Source organism: Podarcis gaigeae (genome assembly GCF_964106915.1).
Source record: "Podarcis gaigeae genome assembly, chromosome: 2".
Classification (NCBI taxonomy): domain Eukaryota; kingdom Metazoa; phylum Chordata; class Lepidosauria; order Squamata; family Lacertidae; genus Podarcis; species Podarcis gaigeae.
In genome coordinates this window covers 6,343,887-6,367,944 of record NC_139679.1, presented here as the reverse complement: position 1 = coordinate 6,367,944, position 24,058 = coordinate 6,343,887, and the positions used below count along the sequence as shown (strand labels likewise).

Sequence of the window (24,058 nt, the reverse complement as noted above, 5' to 3'; positions counted from 1 at the left end):
TCACAGTCAGTGGGAATTTAAATTTTTATTTCTTTATTTCCTTTTTTCCTTTGTTGGGGGTGGGTGTGTGGGATAGATATTTGGTTGGGGATTAATTTTAGTATAATTGTTTTGTTCCTTTTTTGCTGTTGTTGTTTTATTGGTTCTGTATAGTTTGTGTTTTGTTTTTAAGGGGGCGGGATCAGGGCTGCCTGGGATTGGGGCCCCAGCCAACACGATGGCTGGAACAAGTTCCACAGGGGGGGGAAGCACTGGGACATCTGATCTCGGTGATCATGGGCAGCAGGCGGAGTTACACTAAGACCAGACCATGTCATTACCGAGGAGGCAGGTTTAGTCGTTGTTTGAAGACTATCCCTGCCTCCGGGTCTGGCCTTGACCAGATGGATACTGGAATCAACAGGGGAAACCCACATGACCTGAAGGTGTTGCTGTGTAATGCCAGGTCAATGATGAATAAAATCACTGCCATCCACAACCTGATTGTGGATGGAGGATTTGACCTTGCATGTGTGACAGAGACCTGGTTGGAGGAAGCAGATGGGCCTGTCCTTGCCACTGCTTGCCCACCAGGTTTCTCTTACGCACAGCAACCCAGGTCATGTAGGCGGGGGGGGGTTGCAGTGATTTTTATGAAGTCACTAGCTTGCACCAGACGTCCTACTGGGAAGATCCAGTTTTCTGAGTGCATGTTCTGGAAGTTGGGCAATAGGGGCAGTACAGGATTCCTTTTGGTGTACCGACCTCCCCACTGCACCCTGTCCGAGCTGCTTCAGGTCATGGCGGATTTTCTCCTGGAGACACCTAGTTTGGTTGTCCTAGGGGATTTTAAAATCCATGCCGACGCAACCTTATAAGGGGCTGCTCGGGACTTCGTGGAAAGCATGGCCTCCATGGGGCTGTCCCTGAATAAGTTTGGCCCAACTCATAGTCATGGACATGCCTTAGACCTGGTGTTCACCTCTAGTGATGTGGGTGATCTGACACTAAGAAAAAGTGAAACAAAAGAAGTGCCATGGTCAGATCACTTCCAGATCACTTCTCCACGACCCTTCCCCTCTGCAGGGAGGTGGGACCAATTTGGATGGTCCCCCCCGCCACTTAATGGATCCAAATGGTTTCCAGAGAATGGTAGGGGATGCTTTATCCCATGTTGATGGCCTTTCAGCTGATTCCCTGGTGGCCCGCTGGAATGCGGAGTTAACATGGGCTATCGACTGACTGGCTCCGAAGTGCCCTCTCCGATTGCATGGAGCCCGGACAGCCCCGTGGTTTTCTTCGGAGCTGAGGGCAATGAAACAATCGCTGAGACGGCTAGAGCCTCAGTGGCAGAATACTCACTCCGAATCTGACCGGACACAGGTTAGAGCTCAACATCGAGCCTACCAAGTGGCGATAGCGACGGCAAAGAAGACTTTCTTCACCGCCTCTATTGCATCTGCAGAAAATAGTAGCAGGAGACTCTTTCAGGTGGTTCATAATTTAACGGAACCAGCTTTACCACCGGGGCCTTGTAAAGACCCCAATATCTCCTGCAACGATTTTGCAAAGTTTTTTGCAAATAAAATCACTCATATTCGGAAGGAGCTAGATCCCACCGTGGGAGCATGGCTGGGGCAGGAGAGTGCTAGAGCTCTGTCTGGTCAAGTTGCATGGAATTAATTTCAATCCGTTGCCCCCGAGGATGTGGACAGGCTGCTTGGACGCGTGAAACCAACCACCTGTCTCCTTGATCCTTGCCCATCCTGGCTAATAAAAGCAAGCCGAGAAGGGCTGGGCGATGGGCTCTGCGGGGTGGTGAATGCTTCCCTCTGTGAGGGAACATTCCCAGATCCGCTGAAAGAGGCGGTCATTAAACCGCTTCTTAAAAAACCATCTTTAGACCTGGCCAGTATGGCCAACTATCACCCAGTTTCAAATCTTCAATTCTTGGGCAAGGTGATTGAGCGAGTGGTTGCTGAACAACTCGAGGTAAGCCTGGAGGATGCGGACCATTTGGATCCCTTCCAGTCGGGATTCAGACCTCATCATGGGACTGAAACTGCCTTGGCCGCGCTGGTTGATGATCTCCGGCGAGCTAGGGACAAAGGTGAGAGTTGTTTCCTGGTTCTGCTGGATCTCTCAGCGGCCTTTGAAACAATCGACCATAACATCCTTCTGGACCGTCTAGAGGGGCTGGGAGCTGGGGGCACTGTTATACAGTGGTTTCACTCCTTCCTCCTGGGCCATGTTCAGAAAGTGGTGGGGGGGATGAGTGTTCAGACCCCTGGGCCCTCACTTGTGGGGTGCCTCAGGGTTCCGTCCTCTCCCCCATCCTTTTAACATCTATATGAAGCCGCTGGGAGAGATCATCAGGGGGTTTGGACTGGGTGTCCATCAATATGCAGATGATACCCAGCTCTACCTCTCTTTCAAATCAGAACCAGTGGATGCGGTGAAGGTCCTGTGTGAGTGCCTGGAGGTGGTTGGAGGATGGATGGTGGCTAATGGATTAAAGCTGAATCCTGACAAGACAGAAGTACTGTTTTGGGGGGACAGGGGGCGGGCTGGTGTGGAGGACTCCCTGGTCCTGAATGGGGTAACTGTGCCCCTGAAGGACCAGGTGCGCAGCCTGGGAGTCATTTTAGACTCACAGCTGTCCATGGAGGCGCAGGTCAATTCTGTATCCAGGGCAGCTGTCTACCAACTCCACCTGGTACGCAGGCTGAGACCCTACCTGCCCGCAGACTTTCTCGCCAGAGTGGTGCATGCTCTAGTTATCTCCCGCTTGGACTACTGCAATGCGCTCTACGTGGGGCTACCTTTGAAGGTGACTCGGAAACTACAACTAATCCAGAATGCGGCAGCTAGACTGGTGACTGGGGGCGGCCACCAAGACCACATAACACTGGTCTTGAAAGACCTACATTGGCTCCCAGTACGTTTCCGAGCACAATTCAAAGTGCTGGTGTTGACCTTTAAAGCCCTAAACGGCCTCGGCCCAATATACCTGAAGGAGCGTCTCCACCCCCAATGTTCTGCCCAGATGCTGAGATCCAGCGCCAAGGGCCTTCTGGCGGTTCCCTCATTGCGAGAAGCAAAGCTACAGGGAACCAGGCAGAGGGCCTTCTCGGTAGTGGCGCCCGCCCTGTGGAACGCCCTCCCATCAGATGTCAAAGCGATAAATAACTAGCTGACATTCAGAAGACATCTTAAGGCAGCCCTGTTCAGGGAAGCTTTTAATCTGTGATATTTTAGTGTATTTTTGGTGTCTGTGGAAGCCGCCCAGAGTGGCTGGGGAAACCCAGCCAGAAGGGCCGGGGTACAAATAATAAATTATTATTATTATTATTATTATTATTACTACTACTACTACTACTACTGCTACTACTACTACTGTTTTGATGTGGCAACATTTAGCTTGTTAAACCTACATTTGATTAAAAAGCACACCAGCTGCTCTCAGCAAATCATAGAAATTTTATTTTGCCTTCTGAAAAGGTCAGGTAATGAATGCTTAATAATAATAACAACAACAACAACAACAACAACAACAACAACAACAACAACAACAACAACATTTTTAATGATTTCTATGCAATTTCACACATTTTACTTACCAATCAAAACTAAATGGTATCAATTGAAGCAAAATATCTTTTGATTTCCCAAGTCATGTTACAACTTTTTAGCACCCCCATTTTTGGAATTTGAAAGGTGAAAAACTGAACATGTCCTAATTGTGCCAAGCTCTCCGGCACGGACCCTGCAACCCCTTGATGGCCCTGTGTGGATTCCGGCAGAGACAACAAGGTGGTGCAGGCAGCAGTAGTGATGGAGGAGGAGGCAGCAAGCCCTTCTGTACCCCAGCCTGCCCCTTCTGGTGCCCCCCCCCCAGATGATCTACTGTTCTGAAGATGCTGTCATCTCTCAAAACACAACCAACCATCTTTGAAAACCAGCCACAACTTCTCCGTTCACCCTCAGCAAATGGCGCGAATTCTGCTAGGTCAGAGGTATGTGCCTATATGCCCAGGCACCGGCTGAATTCCTTTGACCTCCCTCCGGCGACTCCCAGCAGGAAAAACACACGAGGTCCGTTCCGGCGATTTTCCTCAGGCTGTGAGAAAAACACACCACTGCATCTCCTGCTTCTCCTCCTCCCTGCATATCCCCAGGGAGGGGAATCAGACACAGACAGAAACGTATCTACATGTCTTTATTTCTGTCTCTCATAGCCATACAGTAAAAGATGTCTGCTCTCTTCAACAAACAGAGAGAAAACTCCAAACTCCACCCATGTACATCCTGTACAGGTCATATGACACACACTGAGCTCACATCCTGTGCTCAATAAGGAGAATGGACTGCCCCTTTGTTTCCATGGCAACAGTCACAAACATCCTGTCTGGCTTTGCAGCCACAAGCAGCTGACTGAGCTGCTAGAGCCTTTGCTTGCTGCAGCATTGCTGCTTTAGAATAACAGTTAGCACGATGGTTTGGCCCCTGTGCTGCCAGGGCTGCATCCTCATCTGGGGGTCTGGAGGGGGTCTGGAAGAGGTGATGGGTTCTCATCGGTGGTGGAGCAAATTCAATCAGATCTGTGGAGTCCACGCACCCACCCTCCCCTCCCATCTCATCTCAGGCTTGCATTTTGAAAAAACATATTTCCCCGCAGACCTGGAGATGAGCAAATGTATTTCAGGTCCAGTGTGGGCATAGCATGAGCTGGATCCTTCTCTCACAAACAGTGCAAATGTCTGCTTTTTGATCTGTGATTTAAGGTTCAGCCCTTGACAGCAGCCTGATTTCCCACCACCTGTTTTTTATTCCCTACACCTGGAGAAACACCACGTCACTAAACCAAACCAAACCAAAAGTAAGCTACAGAGCTTGTTTTTACCTCAGGGTGTCAGAGAAGGCTTCCACACCAAACTTTGATGGGCAGTAACCGCCTCCAAAGCAGGCCAGGCATCCATTCACACTGCACACATTGACCACCCTCCCTCTGGCTCTCCTCACCAGCGGCAGCATGTGTAGCGTCACGTCAATCAACCCTAGCAGGTTGACATTGATCACCTTTGCAAAGTCATCTTTGGTCAGCCATTCATTGGGACCTGATGGGACACCTATTCCCGCATTGTTCACCAAGCCCCAAAGCCCTGTGCAGGAAGAGACAGTTATTCTTTCCCAAAGAAAATGATATATAATGAACTGAAATAATATATATAGAATTTTTAAAATGTTTAAAATAACTTTGATAAAGAAACCAGAAACCTTTTTATTAGGAATTGTAGGTACCAAGATCCCAAAGGAACAGAAAAGACTTTTTATGTATGCAACGGCAGCCGCATGGATGTTGCTTGCCCAGAGATGGAATAAAGACAAAGTCCTTACCAGAGAAGAATGGCAAACTTGAGACACCACTGTCAGCAGATGAAAACATTAGCAGGACTGCAATAACACTTGTAATGCAGAAATTATTATGGATAAAATGGAGTGACATAAAATTTGGATGAGGAAATAATATGCAGTTGAAAAGGTTGATAATACGGCCCATGGAGCGGAAGGGAGAAGTCTGAAGATTCAGAGAAATCTCTAAATGTGGATATGGATTTGGTATTGTTATAATCTTGTAAAAATCAAATAAAAATTATTTCAAAAGAAGAAGAAGAAGAAGAGATAATTATTGTTCCAGGATGTATGCTAGATTTTGGAAGTGTGGATGTAGTATTATTCTTGTGGTCTATATTTTGGTTGATATGTATTCTAGGATTTGTTAAAGTTGCAAAACAACAAAGCACGCGATGGAGCAAGGGAGAAATTTCTGGAACAACATTGGGATATCAGCTCCACCCAAGGCATGAAGAATAACAGCAACAACTGAGGTGGGGAGATATAACATCTTACAAGGACCAGAAGAAACACCACAGGCAGAAGAATTGCCACACACAGGAAGAACAAGGATGTAGTTTGAGTTCCTCACTTGTAGTTTTATAAATCATTTAATGTGTCAACACGAATAGAAGTTATTAATATTGCAGTTGTTGTATAAGGGATTATTATTATGACTGGAATTTAATGGAAATTAATAAGATTTTGGAAGGCAGAAATAAAGAAAATAATAGAATCATCAAATTTAGCACACAGGGGACCACTTTATCTAAATTATATAATTCAGACTTGGAACCATTGGTATTAATAATTATATTATAAATTGGTATTGTTATAATGAGGCTATTATTGGATTGTAATTGAAAACGAATAAAAATTATTTTTTTAAAAAAAAAGTTGGGTGGGCGGTTCATCATAATTTCCCCAACGACTATCAACAGGAAGCAATAAAATGGGCAATATTTGTTAAGAGGAAAGCTGTAATTAAAAGCATGGGAGTCCTAAAGCTTCTATTCACATCACTCTTTCAAAAAACCAAAAACGGGTATCTGCAAATCGAGAAAGACAACACAGAAAACACTGGACTGAAACAGACAATTTTGACCAACAAATGTTTATCTCTGGAGATATATCGAGAGAGAGAGAGAGAGAAAGAGAGAGTTCAGTATGCATCCCTGCTCTTGCATTTGATCTTAGTATTGCTGGAGAGCCATTATTTCCCCAGGGATTCACACAGTTTTAAAAGGAAGGCCAACCAGTGACCTCTTGGGGCCATTTTGGGAGGCCTTTACATGAAATTTAGCAAAGAGCATGAAGGCTTATCCAAAGTAGATCTGTTGGATAAAACTGATCCAGTTGACCTAGTGTACTTAGACTGCCGACTCCTGAATAAGCTGAGCAGTCATGAAACTGGTTAAGAAGCAGGACACAGAGTAGAGGAATAAATGGAATATCTAGATGGGGAGATGTAGAAACTGGTGTTCTCCAAAGATCAGTGTTGGGACCTGTGGCTTTTATCTTATTCACAAATGATCTAGAATTAGGGGGAGCATGAAGTGGGCCTGTTTATAGCCCATCTTTTCCCCACTCTAAGGGGCTTGAAGTGGCACACATGGTTCTCACCTTCCTCATTTAATCCTCACACCCCTGTGAGGTTGGTTAGGTTGAGAGGCAATGACTGCCCAAGGTCACCCAATGAGCAGTATGCCAAGTGGGGATTTGAACCCAGGTCTCCCAGGTCTGAAACTCTAACCACTAATAATAATAATAATAATAATAATAATAATAATAATAATAATAATAATATATTATTTATATCCCGCCCTCCCCAGCTGAAGCCGGGCTCAGGGCGGCTAACAACAATCAAATAATCCCACATTCTAAAAGCATTTCATTATAAAAATTAATTAAAATCAAATTGATGGCAACCGTTAAGCAAAATTCTGTGCAGAATGCCAGAGGAGGGAGTCAGGCTGTGCCCTGATCAAAGGCCTGGTGGAACAGCTCTGTCTTGCAGGCCCTGCGGAAAGATGTCAGGTCCCGCAGGGCCCTAGTCTCTTGTGACAGAGCGTTCCACCAGATTGGAGCCGCAGCCGAGAAAGCCCTGGCTCTAGTTGAGGCCAGCCTAACCTCTCTGAGGCCTGGGACCTTCAGGATGTTTTTATTTGCAGACCGTAGGTTCCTCTGTGGGACATACCAGGAGAGGCGGTCCCATAGGTACGAGGGTCCTAGGCCGTATAGGGCTTTAAAGGTTAAAACCAGCCCCTTAAACCTGATCCTGTACTCCACCGGGAGCCAGTGCAGCTGGTATAGTATAGAGTTGGGTGTCATCGGCATACTGATGGCAACCCAGCCCAAAACTCCGGACAAGCTGGGCGAGGGGGCACATAAAGATGTTAAAAAGCATTGGGGAGAGTATCACACCCAGAGGCACTCCACACACCAAGGAGTGACACAATGACAATTCCCCCCCAAGTGCCACCCTCTGTCCCCGACCAGAGAGAAACGAGTGCAGCCATTGAAGGACTGTGCCCTGGATCCCCACGTCAGCAAGGCGGTGGTCCAGGAGTTCGTGATCGACCATGTCGAAGGCTGCTGACAGGTCTAGAAGAATCAGCAGCCCCGACCCGCTTCGATCCAGCTGCCTGCGGAGATCGTCTGTTAGGGCGACCAGAACCGTCTCGGTCCCATGACCAGCGCGGAAGCCGGACTGGAATGGATCCAGAGCCGATGTTCATCCAGAAACCTGCCAAACTGTTCAGCAACTGCTCTCTCAATCATCTTACCCAGGAATGGAAGATTCAAAACCGGGCGGTAATAGGATAGATCTAAAGGATATAATGATGTTTTCTTTAAGAGTGGGCGCACCACTGCCTCCTTCAATTCCCCTGGGAATACCCCGGTGCCAAGGGATAAATTGATGATATCCCCTAGGGGGACCCGCACCTCGTCTGGAAACGCTCTAATCAGCCAAGACGGGCACGGGTCGAGAGGACAGGTGGTGGGCTTTCCAGCTCGGAGGAGTCTGTCCACATTGGCTGGGGATATCCGATCAAAGTGGTCTAATACTGGACCCGAGGACAGTCGAGGGGCCTCCAGTTCCTTTAGTGTATCCAAATTGGCAGGGAGGTCATGGCGGAGCAACAGGACCTACTCCGCAAAAAAGCTCGCAAATGCCTCACAGCTGTGTGTCAAATTGTTATTTAAATTAGGCTGTCCTTCAAGGGACGTTATACTAAATAATTGTGCTGGGCAAGAGCTAGCGGATGCAATGGAGACCGAGAAGTAAGACATCTTAGCGGCCTTCACTGCCATCTCATAGGTTTTTATAAAAACCCTATAAGATGTTTTTGAGGCTCCGTCACGGGCACCCCGCCATACTCGCTCTAGCCGTCTGAGGTCCCGCTTCATTTTCCGAAGCTCCTTGGTAAACCAGGGAGCCCGGTTTCTGTGGGGTCGCAGAGGGCGCTTAGGTGCGATCTCATTGATGGCTGCCAGGAACTGGATATTCCAGCCGTCAACTAGCTCAGTCAATGAGTCACCAGGGGGAGCAAGGTCCCGCAAGGCTTGGCGGAATCTCTCAGGGTCCATCAGCCTCTGCGGGCGAGCCCAAATCGGCTCGCCACCTAAGCAGGGTGGGGGTGGAAAGTCAATCCTGGCTTTCAGAGCGTAGTAATCAGACCATGGCACCTTCATCGAAGGAGACATGATCACATCTATACCAACACCAAAGATCAAATCCAGCGTGTGGCCTGCTTGATGTGTGGGGCCCGAAACAAACTGGGAGAGCCCTAGTGTTGCCATGGAAGACGCCAGGTCCAGAGCCTGTGAGGAGGGAGTGGCATCAGCATGGATGTTGAAGTCCCCCAATACCAATAAGTTAGGGAACTCCAAGGCCCAGGGAACTACACCACACTGCTTCTCATTCTCCAACACTGGAACTCATGGACATCCAATGAAGTTGAATGTTGGAAGGTTCAGGAGATAGGGATGCCCACCCACTTGGATGGTTTTAAAAGTGGATTGGACAGCCAAGATGTCTATGCTCTGGAAGCAGAAATGCTTCCAAATACCGATTGCTGGAAAGCACAGGAAGGGAGAATGCGCTTGATTGCTGCTTTTGAGAAGTCATCTGCTGGTAACTGAATGTTGGCTGGGAAGAGACATTGGCCTGATCCAGAAGGTTATACCTTCCATATCCACTGATTATGATATCTGTGCTTTTAGAATCAGGTTGATCAGTGGACATTATCAGACAGGAACATTTATCTTCATACAAAATGAAGTTTCACTGTGTGACTTCACAGAACAAGCTGCTGTCAAAGGCACAAAGCAATAATCTTTCAGGTTATTTGGCAATCCTAGCCGCTCTTGACAGAGGTTGAATTAAGGTGACCCCATGGAATTCCTTCCCCATTCATTGCCTTATTGATTTCAGTTGTTTCTAATACTTTTTAAAATGGTCATACATTTTATTTTTGATATACAGTGGTACTTCGGGTTACATACGCTTCAGGTTACATACACTTCAGGTTACAGACTCCACTAACCTCGGTGTCAGGGAACTGCCATTGGAGCCAGAGGGAGAGGGAGGGCTCCAGAGGGGTTCCGGAGAGCGTCCTGGGAGGGAAGGAATTCAGTGTAGCACCAGTGGAGAAGGGGGGCAGATGGGGGAATCGGCGAGGTGGCTCCATGACTCTTCGCCGGAGACCAGCGGGGAGAGAACGCGTCCTCCGCTGCCCACACCCTCCCAGCGCAGAAGGCTTCCACGCAGGGAGAATAGGCGGCGACTAGGCGTCAAAGAGCTTCTTTGCTGGAAGAAGTTCAAGAAATGCCCACTGACGGATTCTGCCAGCGATTGAGACAGCCACGGGTGAGCGGCTGTCCAGACAGAAAGGGTTCACCCAGGTAACCCAGCCAGGTGTGGCATCGATTTACGCACGAGCAACCCCTAGAACCATTACACTCGGGTTAAGAACTTTGCTTCAGGATGAGAACAGAAATCGCGCTCCAGCGGTGCAGTGGCAGCAGGAGGCCCCATTAGCTAAAGTGGTGCTTCAGGTTAGGAACAGTTTCAGCTTAAGAACAGACCTCCAGAACGAATTAAGTACTTAACCTGAGGTACCACTGTATTGGGAGTCACTCAGGTCACATTTTGTGGGAAAGTGGAATAAAGATAAGCAGATGATGATACAGATAATCCCTGGCCTGATCCAGAGCATGGATGCAAAACAACAAAAAACTAATCTAACAAAAAAATCTGAAATCTTTTGTATATATAAATATAAAAAATAAAAATATAATTTGACTTCCCTCTTCCCCTTCTATTTCACCTTCTGGTTTCACTTTTATCACTGCATTTCCCCTCTAGTTCCTTATAATTGTTACTCTCTAGTTTCCAAATAAGTTATTATTTAACTTCTTGTGTTGTTTTCTTCCTGCTAATGTAGTTAAATGCTTGCAAATATTTTTTAAATAATCCACGTATTTCCCCCATTCTTTAGTGATTCTTTATTGACCTGATTTTTAAACACATATGACATATTTTGTCATGTGATGAACTGGAGAATACAATGAGAAGTACAAGTTCAAGAGATGTATTTCCAATTTAAGCAAATCAATTGTGCGCATCAGGAAATATAGCTCCACTTTTTGCTTTCTTTCTTGTCCTCTCTCTTTCTCCATTTATAAGAAGCCCATAAAAGTGTCTTTTTATATTCATAAGAAAAATGTGTGTGTGTTTGTGTGTAGATGTGTGTACACACCACACACACACACAGAAGGGCAAACGTACTTGTATTTCTCCTCTTTTTTCTGAATTTAATGAGCAAATATTCCATGCCCAGCCTAACTGGAAGCATCTGTTCCCTCCTAGTACCACCTAGAGGGCATCAGAGGTAGAAGCAGAGAAGAAATATGAAATCTGAAACTTGTACATGCCCCCAGCCAATGCGAAAATGCCTCCAACACTTCCGGACTGAAGGTTTAAAAGTCCAAGCATTGGTTGTGTAACACAAAGGACACCAAGTTCAGGAACAACACCCCATCAACTGCCAGCAGTTGAAAGTTCTACAGAGGAGGTAAGAAACTCATAAAAATAATTGTTCAGGGGGGGGACTGAAGTGAACAGAGAGTGAAGAGTGGAGAGAAAAGGGCGGCCAGCCCACAGCCAGAGGGTTATGCTTTCCCTGGCAGTAATCTGGACCTACAAACCTACAGAGTCTCTCCTGTGTCAATCAGAGTTGCTTGATCCATGATCCAGGGAAGAACGAAGATGCTTCTTGAGAGCTTAGAGTGAAGAGGGGGTCCCATTGGTGTTTGTGAGCTACCCAACATTAAAAAATGTGTGGGTTGAGTATTCTGCTCCAGTGTTAACCTGCAGAGAAGGGAAGGTTCTTTTTGAATGAGTGAGTCTCATAGCACCTTTATGAAACATTTATTTACGTGACATTAAGCACTTTCCTTCCATACATTTTTATTGTGGATACTCCACAATAGAGACCTTGATTGAAAGCAACACAGGCCTCTGGATCCTGATGCTACTTCTAAATAAAAAAGGTATTGGGAGATCTAATTGGGGATTCCTCACATATGTGTCATTGACTATAACATTCTGCATGATTCATATTCTCCATGGAGATTTTAGCTGCCCTGCTGTTGATGCCCAGGAGTGCCTTTGGCCCTTATACTCTGTTTGTCATCTTCCCTGCAGGTTCCAGCCATGTGGCTCTACCTGGCTGCCCTGCTGGGGCTTTACTTCCTTCGCCGATGGTACCAGGAGAGACAGACGGTGGAGAACCTGACGGAGAAATATGTCTTCATCACGGGGTGTGACTCTGGCTTTGGAAACCTACTTGCCAGGCAGCTGGATGCCCGAGGCCTGCAGGTGCTGGCAGCCTGTCTCACGCAGAAGGGGGCAGAGCAGCTGGACAAGGTCACCTCAGAGCGCTTGAAAACCACCGTTCTGGATGTCACCAGCACAGAGAGCGTGGCGGCAGCGACAGCGTGGGTGAAAGAGCAAGTGGGGAACAAAGGTTTGACCAAACACAGTTCGTTGAGTATTCTATTCTTATGGATATCATAGGCTGCATGTTGCATCCAATGTTTGGCTGCTTTTGAAACCAAGAAACCCACACTTTCTCTTCCTCACCAGTCTGGTAACATTTCCTTCTTTCCTTCCTTCCTTGTCTACATTTCATAAAATCTAGCACTGATGGATTGTAAAAGAAAACAAAAAACTCAAAGTGGTTTCCAAAGAGTGTGAAACAATAAAATGATCCGTGGAAACAGTTAAAAACAACTACCTGAAACATTCAATAAAATAAAATCAGCAATAAGGTAAAAACGGATTAAGACTTTCAACATTCAACATGTATGGGTAGGCTTGTCTAAACACACACAAAAAATTAGGAGGTGCCTGCCTGATGCCCATGGTCTTGGCCGTTCCTATATGTAGATGCTGCCACACTCAAAGTTCAATTTCCAACACCTACGGAATGGGTATTATGTAACGGTGCCAGTTCTGCAGATTGAAGTGGTCAATTGGGCATATATAGGATAAGATGATCTCGCAGGTAAACTGGTCCCAAGCAGTTAAGGGCTTTATACGCTAAAAATTTGCCTGGTAGCAAATAGGCAATCATTGCAGTTCTCTGAGCAGACGTGTTATACGCTGGCAATGTCTCACTCCTGTCAGCAACCATGCTGCAGCCATCTGCACTAACTGCAACTTCTGGACCAAGCGCAAGTGAAGTCCCACACAGAGCACATTGTAATCATCCACTCTTGAAGTAACCCATGCACAAATTCCTATGGCCAAGCTTTCCAGGGCCAGGAATGTTCATAGCTGTCAAATCACACCAAGTGCAGCTGGTAAAATGCACTTCTAGCCACTGAGGCTACCTGAGCTTCCAGTGACAGAGCTGGAACTGGAAGTACCCCCAAACTGTGAACCTGCTCCTTCATGGGGCGTGCAATCCCATCCAGGGTGGACAACTGACCAATTTCTCTGACACAGGAACCCCTCACCCACAGTGCCTCTGCTTTGCCAGGATGCATCTGACCTCTGCATCCATGGCTATTGCTGTTTTCCCACTCTTTGAGATGACGGGTTCATGCACTATCTGTCAGCATCGCCCTTGAGCCAGTACCACCAACTGGACTCATGCACTTCAGCCCCGACTGGGCTAGGCGAGCTGGGTAGCACTTCCAGAGACCACCTTCTGCACAGGAACAGGTCAAAGTGCTGTGGACTCACAGCTTAGAGTTGTGAGCACCGGATTCACTTCCACAAGAAGACAGCAGAGTATAGCAGAGTCTAGCAGAGTATATAAACGACTCGGAGAGCAGCTCTGTAGAATAACTTCTTTTATTCTATCTACAACTATTATACAACTATATACAGAGCTAAATGAGTTCTAAGCATAAATGAATGCTGCACTACACTGAGTGTCTGCAGCTGCTCTTAGCAGCAACCTTATCTATACACATGATCTCTAACACTCAGTCTCTCTCTCTCCAACACACTGACTGACTTGGTGCTGGAGTAGAATAAGTAGAGAAGCAGAACACGCCTCTTTCTCTCTGGAGAATCAGCAGACTCATCAGGAGATTCTTGGATATGGGAGGGGTGAAATCTCCTCACTATCCACCCAAAATGTGTTCCAAAGAGAAACCATGCGTCTTTTCCCACAGGACTCTGGGGCTTAGTGAACAATGCAGGCATCCTCTGGCAAATGGCCCCCAACGAGTGGCTGACCAAGAAGGACTTTGTGAGGGAGCTGGGTGTGAACCTGCTTGGAACAATTGATGTGACGCTGCACATGCTGCCCCTCATCAGGAGAGCCCAAGGAAGGGCAGTCAATGTGTCTAGCATGGTCGGAAGGTTTGCTTACAGTGGAGGAGGCTACAGCCCTTCAAAATTTGCTTTGGAAGCATTTTCTGACAGCCTCAGGTAAATCATTCATTCAGCTTTTACATCTACTGCCACTATGGTCGGGAAGAGACACTTTGAATGGCATGTGAGATTACACTCCTGAGAAACCCTAATTCATACTGTTTTTAACCTAAAAGGAAACTATCTTCATGTCTCTTTTATGCATGCTCACAAACCTATTTGTATTTAGCAGTTCTGTTGCTTTTGATGCTCCCCAAGAAAGGTAAAGCAGTCATTAAAATGGGTAAGAAATCTGTCTGTAACTGGCAGGTTGGGCACAGGGAGAGATACGAACTCTGGGTTCAGGAGTCATCATGTTGTCTCTTTAAATTTTTTGTTTTCATCATAGGCGTGAATTACATCCTTTTGGGGTCAAAGTTAGCATCATAGAGCCAGGCAGCTTTGCAACAGAATTTGATAAAACTTACAAAACGAACCTCACCAACTTATGGAACAAGTTGCCTGCTGCGATCAAAGACCTCTATGGGCTGCAGTACTGGAATAACTGTGAGTTGAGACATAGAAATTGCTTTTCCTTGCCCCACTCAGGGAGAGAGAGAGAGAGAGAGAGAGAGAGAGAGAGAGAGAGAGAGAGAAGGAAAACTCTGGTCCTAAACCCCTGCTACCTTGCAGCTATTCTCATTTGTGAAAGAGGTTTCAGGAGTAAACCCCGTGGAAAAATCCATATCCGCTGCTTTTGTTTTAAACTTTTTTAAATTTTAAATTGCTGTGACCTGTCTAGAAAAGTCTGAAGAGTAAACTCTACACAAATCTGGAGTGGAGTCCCTAAGACGGTTGGATAGCACCTTGAACATCTCCATCTGGCAACTCCTGCAGCCAAGCTGTGGCAAACATCTTGCTCTGCTTTCCTTTGGACCACATCAGTGAGGCCGAGAGGGGGGGTCTTGTTGTCTGGGCAGCGCAGGAGCTCCATACACACTGCCCAAGCTTGCACCCCAGAGAGGCCACTTCAGGCCCTGTGATTCTCCAGTGGTTTGCACTCCATTGTCTCCCGAAGCAGACAATGCCAACAATAACACACACACACACTTGCTTTATTGCTCACTTTTCCCCATTAGTTCCCATGGCAGGTCACAGCAATTTAAAATATGATATTAAAAACAATTAAAAACAAATTACAGCCTCCCCCAGTAGGGTGGGTCCTGATACATGCATGCATGTATATTATCATATTAGCATATCATTTCATAAAGGTAAAGGTAAAGGTACCCCTGCCCGTACGGGCCAGTCTTGCCAGACTCTGGGGTTGTGCGCCCATCTCACTCAAGAGGCCAGGGGCCAGCGCTGTCCGAAGACACTTCCGGGTCACGTGGCCAGCGTGACATCGCTGCTCTGGCGAGCCAGAGCTGCACACGGAAACGCCGTTTACCTTCCCGCTAGAAAGCGGTCCCTATTTATCTACTTGCACCCGAGGGTGCTTTCGAACTGCTAGGTTGGCAGGCGCTGGGACTGAGCAACAGGAGCACACCCCGCCGCGGGGATTCGAACCGCCGACCTTTCAATCGGCAAGCCCTAGGCGCTGAGGCATTTACCCACAGCGCCACCCGTGTCCCTATATCATTTCATATCTTATCATAAATACATCATTATTATTTTTTATGCTGATGAAAAGATGGTAGACTTTGGCACGGTCAAACACTGTGGTGCTGTGTGGTGAATTTTCTGAAACTGTCTGGAACCCGACCCCCTACCATGAGACATTGCCCATCCCGTTCTTTCTCTCTTCCGAATGGTCGCTGAAACCAGAGGGGAAGTTGCCATTGACATTTCAGGTCATTTCCTATAACAATCTGCATTGTCTGCACTGGACTGCATTGGGCATATACCTGGGTTAGGTGAGCTACATGAACTAAGAAGCTGTTACATTCTGAAAAGCAGATGGGTCATTCTGCAGTTCTTCCCCTGCACCTTCTACATTTATCTAAAAACATCTGCTGTGTCATGCAGATGTCATGTTCCAAAGAAGCCGAGTGCGCAAGAGGCAGGTGGTATGGCTAACACTCAGGGACAGATGAGTTACCGTATTTTTTGCCCTATAGGACGCACCTTTTCCCCTCCAAAAATGAAGGGGAAATGTGTGTGCATCCTATGGGGTGAATGCAGACTTTCACTGAAGCCTGGAGAGTGAGAGGGGTCGGTGCGCACCGACCCCTCTCACTCTCCAGGCTTCGCGGACCTCACCGCAAGCCGCGGGAGCCAGTACTGGGCTCCCACAGCTTGCAGAGAGCTGCCTGTTTGGGGACTGGGGTCGGGGAAAGCTCGGGCCTCCCCTACCCTAGCCCTGCGCCTGGGGGGGAAATAATTTTTTTGCTTTATTTCCCCCCCAGAAAACTAGGTGCACCTTATGGGACGGTGCGTCCTATAGGGCGAAAAATACGGTAATCAGTAACTGGCAGGCAGGCAGAACTGAATCTGTGATCTCTGAACTCAAATTGTGAGGTAGACGTGGGCTACTGTGAAGCAAGAAGGCAGAAATATAGCCTACAAGGAAGGGTATGGCAGTGAGTACCTGCTGCGAAGATGCACCTAAACTCTCCAGAAAGGAGTTTAGTTAATGCCTGGCAGCTGTACTACTCAGCCGAAAGCTTGCCCGCCACGTCTTCCCGCTACTTATACCTGGAGCACAAACAGTAAATCAAGCAATAAAGCAAACCGAAAACCGCTGCCAGTCCCAAAGGTACCAATAAGCAAGAAGGAAGAATTGTACAAACCAATCCACCTATCTCCTCAGGATACACAATTCTTCCACAGTAGGCCCAGGGGGACTTGACACAGGCTGCCATTTTCAGCCTCATAGGTACTCCCCCACCCTTACAACTCAAAAGCTTTGCAAAGTTGGAACTGAGGTTCAGCTGCTTCAGAAATCTGGCAGCAATATCTTCATTCATATATATATATATATATATATATATATATATATATGCAGGTTTTGGTGTCCTCGGGTGTCTTCCCGTGTAAAAGTTGGGGTGTCTAGGCGACGTTTCGACGAGGTCTCACTCGTCATCTTCAGGCTGGTGCTTTCGGCTTCTTGTTACTGGAACAGAGCGGGATCTCAATGTTTGAGTTCCTATAAATACTGTAGAGGGGGTGTGGTGTCTAGCCTCCAATGTTCTGGGCTAGACACCACACCCCCTCTACAGTATTTATAGGAACTCAAACATTGAGATCCCGCTCTGTTCCAGTAACAAGAAGCCGAAAGCACCAGCCTGAAGATGGCGAGTGAGACCTCGTCGAAACGTCGCCTAGACACCCCAACTTTTACACGGGAAGACACCCGAGGACACCAAAACCTGCATTCCTGTACCCGTGAAAATCTACGAAAGCATATATATATATATATATATATATATATATATATATATATAACATATATATGATCTTTCAGTTCTGTTGTGGAAGATGCCAGGGCTCTGTGCCCAGTCAGTTACAAGGCAGGGATGATTTCTTTTTGTTCTTTTCCCCTCTCCACCTCTAGTTTCCCAGACGTTCTTCAGCGGTAAATGGAGGAATACAGACCTCTGCCTGGTCACGAACTGTATGCAGCATGCGCTGACCTCCCGCTACCCCCGCAGCCGCTACACTGCAGGTCTGGATGCCAAATTCATCTTCATCCCCCTCTCGTACCTGCCAGCCTCACTTGCAGACTATATTGTGGCTTATGGGAGGCCTAGACCAGCCAAAGCTCTTTGCTGATCATAGACACACTTCAGACATGAATCTCTAGGAGAACCGAGGAATGTTGACTACAGCTGCACGATGCCGTCATTCCTACTTTCACCATCTCCAGGCTGGTAGCAACTGGAGCTCTCATCTCCTTCCCACTCATTCTGCTTTGCACCAAGATCAATCCACTGAGCTTTCTGTTTATTCACAGGGATATTCATCAACGAAGGAGGAATTTTAAAACATAAAACTCCACTCCCTGCACAGACACACCATGAAATCACCCCTCAGACTGTCTGGGTTGATCAGCTGAATGTTCCACACCTACACACTACAGCCTCCTAACCAGAAGATGCCATAAAGAGCCATAATTTGTTCAGGGTGCTGGGAATTGCAACTCCATGAGGGCTCCGCTACCATTCCCAGGATTCAGCCATGAACTATGAACATGCTTGGAAATCCTCCCTCTGAATGTTGTAACTCTCCTCCTTGGTACGGCTGGGCTAGCATTAACCCTGAAGAGGATTTCTGCCATACAAAATTTAAACAGGTTTATCTAGGAAGCCTGAAAAGACATCCTCTTTTCATAATTACTCTTACATTTTGAAGGTATGTTGTCTTCAGTAAAGAGGTTTATTGCAGGTCCAGTCCCCAGACAAATAAATGACCACTAATACTAGTTTGGATCGAAACAGGCCACAACTTTATGGAATACAGTGGTACCTCAGGTTAAGTACTTAATTCGTTGTGGAGGTCTGTTCTTAACCTGAAACTGTTCTTAACCTGAAGCACCACTTTAGCTAATGGGGCCTCCTGCTGCTGCCACACCACCAGAGCACGATTTCTGTTCTCATCCTGAAGCAAAGTTCTTAACCTGAGGTAATATTTCTGGGTTAGCGGAGTCTGTAACCTGAAGCGTATGTAACCCAAGGTACCACTGTACAGATGAAAGAGGTTTGGCTTGGGCATGAGGCAATCAAAATATACTTCCAGCCCGCCCACCGGAAGTAACACGTAGATCAATCCAGGTGGGGGTTCCTAAGACTTACATCAAATAGGATGACCCCAGCAGGGACTGCCCGTCTGGGGGAGTGCCATCAGCCCTGGCCCCGCCTGGCCACGCAGACATGGCCACTGCCCCCAGATCCCTTTAACAGGATACCCATGGGATTGGAGGGGCAGGCGGAGACTACAACCTCCCCTCACAACGTTGGCACACTGAAAGGGTGAGAGGACTTGCCCTTCAGATTTCTGCATAGACCTGCTTCGGGCATTGCTCTTATCAGCATTAAAGCACATACATGCATATTGTGGGGAAATGTTGTGTTTGTTGGTTTCCTCAGCTAAAATGACTCCATCAGTCTCACCCTCCCCACCAGACATGTATATTTTTCTTCCTTCATCTTTCAGTTGCTGTAATTGAAATTGCTGCTTCATTTTTGCATCAAACCTGTCACAATGCTTTTAGTGGAAGTCATCAGATATTAGCATATATTCAATTCTTCCTGCATTGCTAAAGTGTTACAGTGGTACCTTGGGTTACATACGCTTCAGGTTACATACGCTTCAGGTTACAGACTCCGCTAACCCATAAATATTACCTCAGGCTAAGAACTTTACTTCAGGATGGGAACAGAAATCATGCTTTAGCGGTGCAGCGGCAGCAGGAGGCCCCATTAGCTAAAGCGGTGCTTCAGGTTAAGAACAGTTTCAGGTTAAGAATGGACCTCCGGAACGAATTAAGTACTTAACCCGAGGTACCACCGTGCATGCATTAAGCATGTTGGGCACAAATATTTTCTTCCATTTTCTAAAAACAAAGTCTATCCCTGAACTGTCCAGGAGAATCATGGATTCAAGCATAACTGGCAGTATCAATCCTATATCAGGGTTTCCTTAATGACAAAGGAATTACAAATACTACCAAATGGTAGAATCCTTTCCCTTCACTAATGTTGTTCAGAAAGGAATGTGGATTAAATGAACTCATCTCCCCTGTCCCCTCTATATATTAAATGCATGAGATTAATTGTGCATCTACATGTAAAAAGGAGATGTTGTTTAGTCGTGTCTGACTCTTCGTGACCCCCTGGACCAGAGCACGCCAGGCACTCCTGTCTTCCACTGCCTCCCGCAGTTTGGTCAAACTCATGCTGGTAGCTTCGAGAACACTATCCCACCATCTTATCCTCTGTCGTCCCCTTCTCCTTGTGCCCTCAATCTTTCCCAACATCAGGGTCTTTTCCAGGGAGTCTTCTCTTCTCATGAGGTGGCCAAAGCATTGGAGCCTCAGCTTCAGGATCTGTCCTTCCAGTGAGCACTCAGGGCTGATTTCCTTCAGAATGGATACGTTTGATCTTCTTGCAGTCCATGGGACTCTCAAGAGTCTCCTCCAGGGAGACCAAAGATGAAGAAGTAAAATCAGCAATGATCAAATGGGCGCAAGATGTAGGACATAATATACAATTTCAGGACTGGATAAAATTGTGGAAAGTAAATTTGAAATTTACAGATTGCATATTATTGAGAGAGAATTATATGAAAATGATGTATAGATGGTATTTATCACAGGTTAAATTGGCAAAAATGTATAAAAATGAAAAGAAAGAGTGTTAGAGATGTGGAACAAAAGGTACGTTTTATCATATGTGGTGGGATTGCAAAAAGGTAAAATCCTACTGGGAAATGATATATAATGAATTGGAAAAAAATGTTGAAAATAACTTTTGTAAAAAAAACCAGAAGCCTTTTTGTTAGGTATTTTAGGTCAAGACATACCAAAGGAAGTGAGGACTTTATGTATGCCACTACAGCAGCAAGAATGTTGATTGCACAAAACTGGAAGACTGGAGAAATACCAACTAAAGAACAATGGCAAGAGAAGTTTAAGAACTATGTAGAACTGGCAAAAATGACCCAGAATCTCTCATCCCAGAATCTTTTCCACTCAGATTTTTTAAATTTTTTTTTATTAATTTTCATTTAAAAATATCCAATATAAACCTTATTATATCAATACCAAATTACAATACCAACTCAAATACAAATCAATCACATAGGCAATTATGTAATTTAGGTGGCTTGCAATGGGTGGAGCCAAGTGAAAAAAAAATTGAACCCCAAGTCTGGTATATCAGAAAACTGGTCCCCCCCCCCCAAAAAAAAAATTGGCCTTGCTCACAGGTAAATCAATGTTTACATGCATGCCCACTGTGGACTTCAGGTTTCCTGAACTCAGGCAGGGAAGGGGAAGTTAGTTGAGACATCACTTGAGAGCATGGAGGACCCCCCCCCCCTCCCTTCGGACTTGGAGGTCCAAATGATTATTTCATTTCTATACCACTTTATATTTTTAAGAAAAATCTCAAAGTGGTTTATTAAAACATCAATAAAATAATCCAGAATCAAACATTTCTGAAGAAAGTCAAATATAGAGTATACAGTCAAAGCAACATAATTAACAGAAAGCTAAAATATTATCTTAAAATTTTCAAATAAAACATTGCAAAGGAAGTCAACTACAGAATACATATTTAACACAAAGAAAAATAACAAAAAATATTAAATATTTCAAAAAAACATTGCTAAGTCAAGTCAAATATAAAATGCACATTTAAACCAGAATAATTAACAAGAGAATAAAATATTATCATAAGCATGACATGACTGTTTAGCAGGCACACAAAAAAGGGGCAAAAGAATCCAATAGTTAGGGTTTGTTGTCAGGCATAGCAACGTCCCTCCAGTCTCAGCAGGCGCCTCTTCAGTGGGGCTGGTGAGTGTGGGCCTCACCCCCTAGGCCAGGTGGAAAGGGCCTTGTGGGGAGCGGCCTTCACAACTAGGCAACTGCCTCCTTGCGAAGAGCTCTGTATTTGTGCTTGCAACATGATGCTGTAATAAAAGGCTTATAAATCTTACCAACTGCTCATTAATTCTTATCTGTGAAGTTACACCTCTTAGAAGACAAAGTCCAGCAACTGGAGGAATGTGTAGCTACGCTCCAAAGAATTAGAGAGCTGGAGCTCTTCTTGGAAGCAACAGAGCACACCGTCTCCACCAAGGAGGAGACAGGGGACTCCCCTGAGAAGGAGGCTAGTTCACCAACACAGGAGCCAGATATATGGAGAAACGTGACTCAAAGAAGTAGGAGGCCCAGGGTTCGCTCTGATTGTTTAGAAATACACAATCGCTTTGAGGTCCTCTCCCCTAGCATGGAAGACGAAGAGCAGACTCCATTTGAGGATCTCTCCCTCATTACAGTCATTCAGGTATATGAAGACGAGCAGCAAAATCAGTCCTCAGGGAATGTGCAGGCGACCTTGGAACGGACAGCTCACGGAAGAACCCCGACCAAACCTAAGAGGAGGCGTGTAGTGGTGATAGGGGATTCCCTACTGAGGGGAACAGAAGCAGTGATCTGTGGGCCTGACAAGATGTCTCGGGAAGTGTGCTGTCTCCCCGGGGCTAAGATCCAAGATGTAACTGAACGACTGCAAGGAATCATAAAACCCACTGACAAATACCCCTTACTCTTGGTTCATGTGGGAACCAATGACACGGCAAGCAGTAGCCTCCAGAAGATCAAAAGAGACGAGTGACTAGTGGGGTGCCACAGGGTTCTGTCTTGGGCCCGGTCTTATTCAACATCTTTATCAACGACTTGGATGATGGACTCAAGGGCATCCTGATCAAATTTGCAGATAACACCAAACTGGGAGGGTTGGCTAACACCCCAGAGGACAGGAGCACACTTCAAAAGGACCTTGACAGATTAGAGAACTGGGCCAAAACAAACAAGATGAATTTTAACAGGGAGAAATGTAAAGTATTGCACTTGGGCAAAAAAAATGAGAGGCACAAATACAAGATGGGTGACACCTGGCTTGAGAGCAGTACATGTGAAAAGGATCTAGGAGTCTTGGTGGACCACAAACTTGACATGAGCCAACAGTGTGACATGGCAGCTAAAAAAGCCAATGCAATTCTGGGCTGCATCAATAGGAGTATAGCATCTAGATGTAAAGGGAAGTAATAGTGCCACTGTATTCTGCTCTGGTCAGACCTCACCTGGAGTACTGTGTCCAGTTCTGGGCACCACAGTTCAAGAAGGACACTGACAAACTGGAACGTGTCCAGAGGAGGGCAACCAAAATGGTCAAAGGCCTGGAAACGATGCCTTATGAGGAACGGCTAAGGGAGCTGGGCATGTTTAGCCTGGAGAAGAGGAGGTTAAGGGGTGATATGATAGCCATCTTCAAATATATAAAAGGATGTCACATAGAGGATGGAGAAAGGTTGTTTTCTGCTGCTCCAGAGAAGCGGACACGGAGCAATGGATCCAAACTACAAGAAAGAAGATTCCACCTAAACATTAGGAAGAACTTCCTGACAGTAAGAGCTGTTGGACAGTGGAATTTGCTGCCAAGGAGTGTGGTGGAGTCTCCTTCTTTGGAGGTCTTTATAGCAGAGGCTTGACAACCATATGTCAGGAGTGCTCTGATGGTGTTTCCTGCTTGGCAGGGGGTTGGACTCGATGGCCCTTGTGGTCTCTTCCAACTCTATGATTCTATGATTCTATGATAGGTAGAGCAGCCTCTGGTTCCTTTGAAGCTTGGGATTTGGCAACCATAAAAAGCACCCTGGAGAAACATGGTGAAATACACTCACTTGATGTAAGACGGCTTCAGGCATTTTGAACATAACTCACAATTAACAATTTCATGTTTTGGCAGCTCCTCAAAGTAAGCCAAATACAAGGTATCCTCTTACCTGCTTGGCAGCCTTTCCTTACATTTTTCAGGAAGTATCATTGTCTAAGACAGCAGAACCAGCTATTTTCACAGTGTCTCAGCATGTACTTTCTCCCAGAACAGAATTACCTCACATCCCCAAAGCCTACCTTTCACATGCCATGGAGAGGGGGATGTTTAAGAGACGGGTTTAGACAGAAAAGATGACAAGGGCAATTTGAGGAGCTAAGCTCCAACTAGTTGCCCACACTCCCAAGGATGCAGCCTTCGATTTGGACTACAGGCCTGAAAGGTATTTATTTTGCCTTGGTGCAAA

The 24,058-nt window shown here is 46.1% G+C and overlaps 3 protein-coding genes across 5 annotated transcripts in view; 2 read left to right on the top strand and 1 right to left on the bottom strand.

Moving 5' to 3' along the window:
- Nucleotides 1-24,058, bottom strand: part of LOC310840224 (17-beta-hydroxysteroid dehydrogenase type 6-like) — a 57,881-nt gene that overhangs the window by 9,393 nt on the left and 24,430 nt on the right. Inside the window, exon 1 of one of the 2 annotated variants that reach the window (XR_014561850.1) lies at nucleotides 4,883-5,007. The exons of the other annotated variant lie outside the window; for it this stretch is intronic. The gene's annotated coding sequence lies outside the window, so the exon portion shown is untranslated. Of the gene's footprint in view, nucleotides 1-4,882; nucleotides 5,008-24,058 lie in introns of those variants that run through there. 2 annotated transcript variants of the gene reach the window in all.
- On the top strand, nucleotides 11,132-21,909 carry LOC310840204 (retinol dehydrogenase 7-like). The gene is made up of 5 exons (XM_083729510.1): nucleotides 11,132-11,453; nucleotides 12,086-12,407; nucleotides 14,068-14,326; nucleotides 14,658-14,815; nucleotides 17,805-21,909. The coding sequence occupies exons 2-5, from the start codon at nucleotides 12,095-12,097 to the stop codon at nucleotides 18,020-18,022; spliced, it is 948 nt and encodes a 315-aa protein (XP_083585636.1). The 5' UTR covers nucleotides 11,132-11,453; nucleotides 12,086-12,094; the 3' UTR covers nucleotides 18,023-21,909.
- The window catches only part of PRIM1 (DNA primase subunit 1), a 129,195-nt gene continuing 128,172 nt past the window's right edge, over nucleotides 23,036-24,058 (top strand). Inside the window, exon 1 of one of the 2 annotated variants that reach the window (XM_083729436.1) lies at nucleotides 23,036-23,383. In XM_083729436.1, the coding sequence (XP_083585562.1) occupies nucleotides 23,144-23,383 (240 nt within the window). In that variant the 5' untranslated portion in view covers nucleotides 23,036-23,143. Of the gene's footprint in view, nucleotides 23,384-23,893; nucleotides 24,035-24,058 lie in introns of those variants that run through there. The other variant, XM_083729438.1, reaches the window with a different exon arrangement.